General features: G+C 34.9%; 1 protein-coding gene across 1 annotated transcript; it reads right to left on the minus strand.

Moving 5' to 3' along the window:
- Positions 1 to 7,431: 7,431 nt before the first annotated feature.
- On the minus strand, positions 7,432 to 8,389 carry LOC121967350 (40S ribosomal protein S27-2-like). Its single transcript, XM_042517543.1, has 4 exons — positions 8,258 to 8,389; positions 8,062 to 8,163; positions 7,944 to 7,972; positions 7,432 to 7,803 (listed from the first exon to the last, which is right to left on the minus strand). Exons 1-4 carry the CDS (start codon positions 8,369 to 8,371, stop codon positions 7,677 to 7,679), a joined length of 372 nt encoding a protein of 123 aa, XP_042373477.1. The 5' UTR covers positions 8,372 to 8,389; the 3' UTR covers positions 7,432 to 7,676.
- Between the last annotated feature and the right edge of the window lie 311 nt (positions 8,390 to 8,700).

Raw genomic sequence — 8,700 nt, forward strand, 5'->3', positions numbered from 1 at the left:
AGGAACTGAAATGAGTGTAATCGGAGCTTTCTAGGTCGATCAGTGGGTTTCGATCAAAACCCACTGATGAACCTAGAGAACTCCGATTGCACCTATTTCAGTTTCTATGGATTTCTAAAATTGTAAGAAGTTCAAATATGGTATCCATTATTTATTTTGGCTTTTTATAGATGTTAACAAGTAAAATTAAAGAATCGGCAAAAAAGCCCACATTGGGTCTGATATGGACTCAAATCAGGCCCAACGTGGGCTTGATATGGAATGATATCATGCCCACGTTGGGCCTGATATGAAATGATATCAGGCCCACGTTGGGCCTAATATGATTCCATATCAGGCCCAACGTGGGCTTTTATGACGATTCTTTGATTTTGCTTGTTAACATCTATAAAAAGCCAAAATAAATAATGGACATCATATTTGAACTCCTTGCAATTTTAGAAATTCATAGAAACTGAAATGGGTGCAATCGGAGCTCTCTAGGTCCATCAGTGGGTTTTGACCGAAACCCACTGATCGACCTAGAAAGCTCCGATTGCACTCATTTCAGTTCCTGTGGATTTCTAAAATTGCAAGGAGTCCAAATATGGTGTCCATTATTATTTTTGGCGTTCCTAATGATGGACCAGAGGTTTTGGAAAATCATAAATCTCTCTTTCTTTCTTTTTTCCTTTTTTTTTTATTTAGGCCTGATATGAAGAGATATCATGCCCACGTTGGGCCTAATATCTCTTCATATCAGGCCCAATGTGGGCCTGATATCTCCCCATATGGGAGATATCAGGCCTAGTAACAACAAAAAATAAAAAAATAAAAAAAAAAATAAAGAGAGATTTAGGGTTTTCAAAACCTCTGGTCTACCACTAAGAGTGCCAAAAATAATAATGGACACCATATTTTAACTTCTTGCAATTTTAGAAATTCATAGAAACTGAAATGGGTGCAATCGAAGCTTTCTAAGTCGATCAGTGGGTTTCGGTCAAAACCCACTGATGGACCTAGAGAGCTCCGATTGCACCCATTTCAGTTTCTATGGATTTCTAAAATTGCAAGGAGTTCAAATATGGTGTCCATTATTTATTTTGGCTTTTTATAGATGTTAACAAGTAAAACTAAAGAATCGACAAAAAAATCTACATTGGGCCTGATATGGGCTCAAATCAGGCCCAACGTGGGCCTGATATGATTCCATATCAGGCCCAACGTGGGCTTTTATGTCGATTCTTTGATTTTGCTTGTTAACATCCATAAAAAGCTAAAATAAATAATGGACACCATATTTGAACTCCTTGTAATTTTAGAAATCCATAGAAACTGAAATGAGTACAATCGGAGCTCTCTAAGTCCATTAGTGGGTTTTGACCGAAATCCACTTATCGACCTAGAAAGCTCCGATTGCACCCATTTCAGTTCCTGTGGATTTCTAAAATTGCACGGAGTCCAAATATGGTGTCCATTATTTATTTTTGCTTCTTCAAATGTATTAAAATGTGATTAAAAATTGACTATGTTATTCCTATCTTCTGCCGACAGAGAAGAGAGAAGAGAGAGGAGAGAGAATAAAAGAAAAATAGTAGAAAAAGTCAAATTATCATGAGGGTAAAATAGAAAATACATTTAAAAAAGTGTGCTCTTTGATAAATACCAAAATAGTGTACGTCTTTTGATAAATTTAAATTTCTACGTTTGATAAATTGCTGAACTCAGAATATGTGCATGTGACACTCCCAACTTATTGAAATTTAATAGCAGTTGTGTTTAGAACTATTACTATATTTTGTCTAAATAAGAAAAGTAATTAAGTTTGTGCCTCGAGTGAATAGGAGTTTTTGTTTGTAAAATTATTATTCCGGTTCGAGTTCATCATGTAGTTATTTTGTCAAAACTATTACATGGTCTTAGACGGGTCTAAATTGAAGAAGAAACATACAACTCCTCTAGATGATCCAAGGAACGTATGAAAGTGCTTATTTATAGATTTAGATGTTGCCCTCTCGGATTGACGTAGTTAGTATTTGCCAAGATGTTTGTTCTAATAAATTTTGATGTCAATTTGTAATGAGTACAAAATACCTCGTTAAATGTCTGACCTTCCCCATGCAAAAATCGCTGCACTAGGGAAAAATATCACTCGTGATTTACCTGCCTATATTTTACCATGAGACCGGCAAATATTGGGCTGCTTGGGGTGTGCGATATCACATTTTGCTTCAATAGATTTAGATGTTCATATAATAGTTCAAAACTTTCAAAATTAGACATATAGTTCTTGGTGCAATAGACCTATGATTAAAGTTGACAAAGTTTAAGTTGACTGGAGTTGAATTTTAATAGTTGATCAATATATTTGATGTTTAAGTGAGATATTAAATAGGCTAAGATTGGCTGGATATTTGACAGTTGATTAATATAGTTGATAGTTGAGAGTGAGATATCAAGTAAAAGGAGAGATTATTGGAGAGGGAGTTTGTTGGTGTAATCGATTTCAGATCAAGGCCGACCAAGATTGAATTGAGTTTCGATGATTGAGCAAGTAGATTAAGGTTGATCGGATATTTGATAGTAGAGAAATTCAAGTGTGTCATAGTTGATCGAACATTTAATAGTTGGAAGTCTAATAGGGAGTTGACAAAAGCGAAATCCAAGTGGGTCACAATTAATTGAATACTTGCGGTTGAAAGTCTAATGGAGAGTTAGCAAGGGCATAATCCAAATGGATTACAGTTGACTGAACACTTGGTGGTTGAAAATCTAATAGGGAGTTGGCAAGGGCGAAGTCCAAATGGGTTACGGTTGACCGAACACGTGATAGTGGATCATAGTTGCCACAATAGTTGACCGAATACTTGATAGTTGGAAGTCAATAGGGAATTGATATGTGTGGTGAAGTCCAAGTAGTTCCAGGTTGACCGGATACTTAGCAATGATAAAATCATAACAGGTCATGGAGGATTGAACGTTAGGTGTACGAGTGTGTGTGTGAAAGTCCTAAGAAAGACTTGTCAAGTTATAAGGATTGATCAAACACTTAGACAAAGAAGTGAAGCCTTGATAGGTCATGAGGACCAGATATTAGACATGAAACTAGAAGTCCAAACAAGTAAGAGAGGATTGGATATTTGACAATAGTGAAATCCTTATAAGTCAAAGTTGATAGGATATTAGACATGAGACGAGAAGTCCAAACAAATCAATGAGGATAAGATGTTTGACATTGGTGAAGTCCTTACATATCAAGGTTGATCAGATGTTAGGTAGGTAAAGTCTTGGTAGGTTGAGATCAATCGGATACTGGGCAAAGTAAGATTTCAACTTCGATAAGGCTAAAATAGAGGTGTTAGTTGACTGCTATGGACTGGCAATCGATTGATAAATCATAAATAACGAATTCGAGATTTGAGGGAGTTTAAAGGAGTTTGTAGCAATTGATTGATGCATTAGTCAAGTATTGAACCTGATTGATGACACTCTTAGAGAGAACAAAAAGTTTATGAGCCTATTTAGAAACTCGATTGATTATCATCAATCGATTGATACCTGGCAACAGAGCAGAGTAACATTTGAGTTAAGATTAGAACAATCGATTTGATCCCCAACTACGGTAAGGATTTTTCTTCTAAATGGAGTACTCAACTATGGGATATTAGACTTTTGGACTTTTGGACTACCATCGCTAACACTTTTTGATTTATCCTAATAGTCGATATGAAACTACCATGGGACCGGATCGATCGTCTCAGATTTATTATTACCTTATTAATCAATATTTCCTTTTTAAAAAAGAACATGTTTATAAGATGTTTTTTACCTCTAGAAAGTATTCAATAAAGAGAAAACATAATGATGATACGGCTATGATGTTAGGCCATAAAGTAAAAAATCAAGATTCAAATCAAGTAAAAATTAATTTATTGTGCTTTGATATATATATATATATATATATATATATATATATATATATATATATATATATATATATATATATATATATATACTGTGTATCATCATTGACGTTCAATATGGATGACTGAGTATAAGTAGATACTTAAAATACTTTTGAATGCTCCATGTGAACTTAGTCGCCCACACTGGACGCTTGTTGATAATTTTTAAAAAATTACAAATAATATATTTTTAAAAAATATATGATATTAATATATATCACTTTACTTTTTACTTTTAAAAAATAATATTTTTGATAATTCATAACTCATATAGTAGCTAACTCAAATTACAGACAAGAGGCATTTGGTAGGATAAATTCTAGATCATAAGTTTCTATGAAAGTCTAGATCATAGGTTTTTAATGCTATATATATATATAAAAGCTAAAAACTCCATTTTAATTATAAAATAAAATTTTTTGAAAAAGTTCCAGTTAACAATTCTATTAAAAACAGGATCTGTTTTAATTTTTATCCAAGATTCTTTTGTTTATTTTAACATTTACTTAAAACTTCATGTTGACTGACAGTCTAACCTTCAATACTTATCTTTTTCAATCGGACTTGAACTCAATCTTGTAAAAAGATACATATAACCAATAGTGGGAAAAAACTTGATTACTATTTTATTCTTTTATTTATATTGCTTCCTCAATTTAGGTAACTTGATATCTTCTCTTCCCTCCGCCTTAAACTCCTGTCCTTACCCTATTATTTCTTCCAAGTAAATGAAGCATCAATCTTATTAATCCGTGACTAACATCTCATTCATCATTGCCTTCTTTAGTTCAAGTCATCGGTTGGTTGGCTTAACTCTAATCATTGTTCCATAAATAGTGTAGCAGTACGGGTAAAAGAAGACAACAATTTCCTCTCGCATCACTTCACTTTTCATACCAGGCAAACTCAGAGCAACACAATAAAATACAAAATGAACTATGTTCGAGGAAGCTTGCGAAGCAAAGTGAGAGGGAAAAATTACCACAAACTCACTTTGTATCATGAGTTAATATTTTTGGTCCCATTCCTATTCTACCATCAAGTTCATAAATTCTTCTTTTATTCATATGGGTCCCCTAAAACTTCCCAAAGACTTGAAGGCACACCCTTTTGACTACATGCTCCAGCGATAATCAAATTAAAAATAACAAAAAAGGGTACCAAACAAACTGTTCTTAATGATAGCCAATTGGAAAGAATAGATGTTGAACTATATCACTTAATTCTATACCCTTTCTCTCCCTTTCGTTCTCAAAGGAAATAATTCTCTATGATAAAAAAATAATTGGAAGATTTGGTTTAATAAAAAGTGGTCCTATAAGTCTGCCAAGATCTCCTCATAACCAATGTTGGCTTGAAAATCATTAGGCAAGCTCCATTCAATTTCCTCACAAGGGCAGTTTCTTCAGTACCAGTTGCAGGCTTCATGTCATTTGGGGCAACCTTTTTGTAAAAATTTCAAAATTAAGAACGGGTCTTGCTCTCAAACTTCCCCCTCAAGTTAGTGGCTTGCAATTTAGCATCATTCCCTTAACCAAGCAGATTTTACAAAGAACAACAACGACGCTAATCTATGGGAAAACCACAAGAAGCCATCAAGAGTAATGACCACTTTGTGTCAACAGGAAAAAAAAAACTCTGGCATGATGAGAATAACTTGCTCCAAAGAAACACAGAAAGCCTTTCAAGACCTTCTGGATTTGGATTACTTCCTATACATATCAACTTTTGACACCATTAAACCACCACATAGGTCCAAATTAATCTCTAAATGATGATAACTTAATTTAAGGTGATTCAGAATCACTATGTCTCAGGCAGCTCACGTGATTTCAGCTGATTTTTCAAAAGGAAGATGTCGTCCGAAGAATTGAATTTGTTAGTCCTAAGTTTTATCCTATGTCTATTGGATCATCCTACAACACTATACTCGATCTCCTATTATATCCTTATTTATTTAAATGATTGTTATCATATTTTATTATTACTAACCAAATATTTTTTTAATTTCCCTCTTAATTAATAAGCATATTTGTCTAAGTCAAGATATTTATTGATTATCTAAGTACATATTTATATCATTTTAAACACATCTCTCAATTTTCCTCACACAATTTCTAATTTTTTTTTCTAATATTCTCATTGCTTATCTTACCTATTCTTGTATACCTGCACATTCACTTTAACCTCCTCGCTTCTACAATTTTCATCTTCTGCTCATACGCTAAATTCATAATCCAACATTCACCTTCATATAACATAACAAGTCTAACCATCATTTTATAAAACTTCCATCAAGATTTATATCAATTATAAAGTCAATATGGTGTAGAAATGCTATGGACCTGATAGGGTCATAGTAGGTGTAGGTGTTTCTCTTCCTATTCCAACATGAATTCTTGTGTTAGTAGGCATTATGTTGTGACCTATGATACGGCCATGATGCTGAATCCTACAGTTCTTGTAGCTAAGGAGGCAGGATATCCAATCAGAGTTTGAAATAAGTTATTATCTCATATTTGTCACAAACATACTGTATTTGTCCCAAACTTTTTGAAATATATAACTATATGCTCCACTAAACTTGTAAGAGTCTATGCTAATAATATTTATATCAAATTACACACCCGAGTTTTCTCATATACCCTCTACTTAATCACACCTTCCAATCATATCATCTCAACTCGAGAAACCATAGAACCCATCAAAGCTTTAAAAGCATTTGCATACAATTTATGACTCAACTCCAGCATAACACATGCAACATGCGGACACAAGTGAAACTGTATATCCAATTCATATTACCACAAGCATGCAATATAATACATATACGAAAAAACTAGAAACAAAATACTTAATAACGTATGTGAAATAACTTCCACAACCCATATTGATTAACCTACGGAATTTTAACAAGCTAAAAATTAGTTTAGCATATGCTTGTGAATGCTTACAAAGGCATGTACCATCGAATCCATCAGGGAACAAGCATATGGGCCAGTAAGCGGATGAGACAAGGCTTTTAAAAGAAACAGAATTCAAAATATCAGAGAAGGTAAATCCAAGGAATATAGTTGACTGGCTTTGCTTGACTGTCTGGTTGAATTTGCTCTTTAATAAAAAACTAAAAGAATAGCTTAACTGAATATACCAACCCCGTCAAACAAACCAAGTTAACTAGGTAGTTCAGACCAACTAGACAAACTGGGCAGACCAATGACCAACCAAATTGGACAAACCGATCTCAATGACACAGCAAAATTTGGGGCGACCAACTCATCAGGGGTGAACCAATCTAACTGGCTCAATTGGATAAACTGTAACATCAAGAACTCTTAACCATTAGGACACATTCTGACATGACTGTTGACTACAACTCAAGCTTTAAAAGTTCAGAAAACAAGTTAATTCTGAAGCCCCTGCTTTGGAATGAAGACAAGCTGTAGAACAACACAATAGAGAAGTAGGACAAGTTAACTAAAGAGAATTAACTCAATTCATCATCTTCTTAAGAGTAAATACCCGTTTATGACAAAACTAATCCCAGGACACAATTGCAATCGACAAAAATGAGTTTTCAACAAAGCTTTAGCAAAAGCAAAGGCAGACAAGAAAATAGCCCCAAGACATTTAAATTACCAACCTAACATCGCATGATCCAAAAATTCAAAGAAACAGCTCAGACCTTACATGTGAACTTCTTCAACCATTAAGGAGAAATTGTAGATAAGTTCAATCACCCTTCCGTCTGAAGGAGCAGCCCTCTGTGAGCCTGGCACGCCCGCCGGTCGGCTGGCAGAGCACGGTCTGGCAATTGCCACACACCACGACTGTCTGAGAGTGGCTGAACACAGTGGTTCTGCAAAATAGCCATCAAAAAGAAAATTTTGAAACGTAAAATCCAGAAAAAAAGACATAACTAATTTTGATACATAAATTCAAAAACATAATGCCCGAAGTAAAGGCCAAAAGTAAGCTGTTGGGAAAATGGGTGCTTACATGTTGAAACACCCTTGGCATTTAACATCCTGCAGATTGCATGATCGGAGTAATTAGACAATCTGAAAAGAAAGATAAAGGAAAACAAAGTATTTGCATCGGGAAGGGCAAACTGTACCATGAAGAAGGAGTTTGGAGACTGCACGAGGCGCTTGAGCTTGTGCCTCCTCTTCTCGAGCTCAGCGGGAGGGTTCAACAGATCGATGTCGTTGGGAAGAACCTAGTACAGAGCCCAGGAGCAATTGAAAAATTAAAAATAAAACGACACGATCATAATTTGCAATGCCCAAAACCGTTAACAAGTAAGGATTTACCATTTCGGCGGGAGATCGACGGAAAAACCGTGAGAAACAAGGAGAGTAGCAGATGTAATGGATGAAGGGCGGCAGCGCAGGAAGGAAAAAACTAGGGTTGAGGAGAGACACCATTGTCTGCTCATAAATAGTTCGGCCTCGAGGGCTTCCGTTATGCCCATTGGACGGAGCCCATATAAGTTGGGCCGGTTGATTTGATCGGTGGGTTAGGATTGACTGGGTTAAGATTGAACGCAACCAGTTTAAATATAAAATTGTATTTATTAATTTACGTGTGTGTGTGTTTTTATAAAGAAAAACAAATAAGGGATGTGAACAAGATATGAGTAAATCCAGTTTATTTGCAATTGATCTAACTCAAATTTGCAATTACACATGAACCTACCTCGGTCTAGTCTAATTTGGATTCAATTGAGTTAGGTTGAACATAACCTAACCTTGTT

Source organism: Zingiber officinale, chromosome 1B (genome assembly GCF_018446385.1).
Source record: "Zingiber officinale cultivar Zhangliang chromosome 1B, Zo_v1.1, whole genome shotgun sequence".
NCBI classification, from domain to species: domain Eukaryota; kingdom Viridiplantae; phylum Streptophyta; class Magnoliopsida; order Zingiberales; family Zingiberaceae; genus Zingiber; species Zingiber officinale.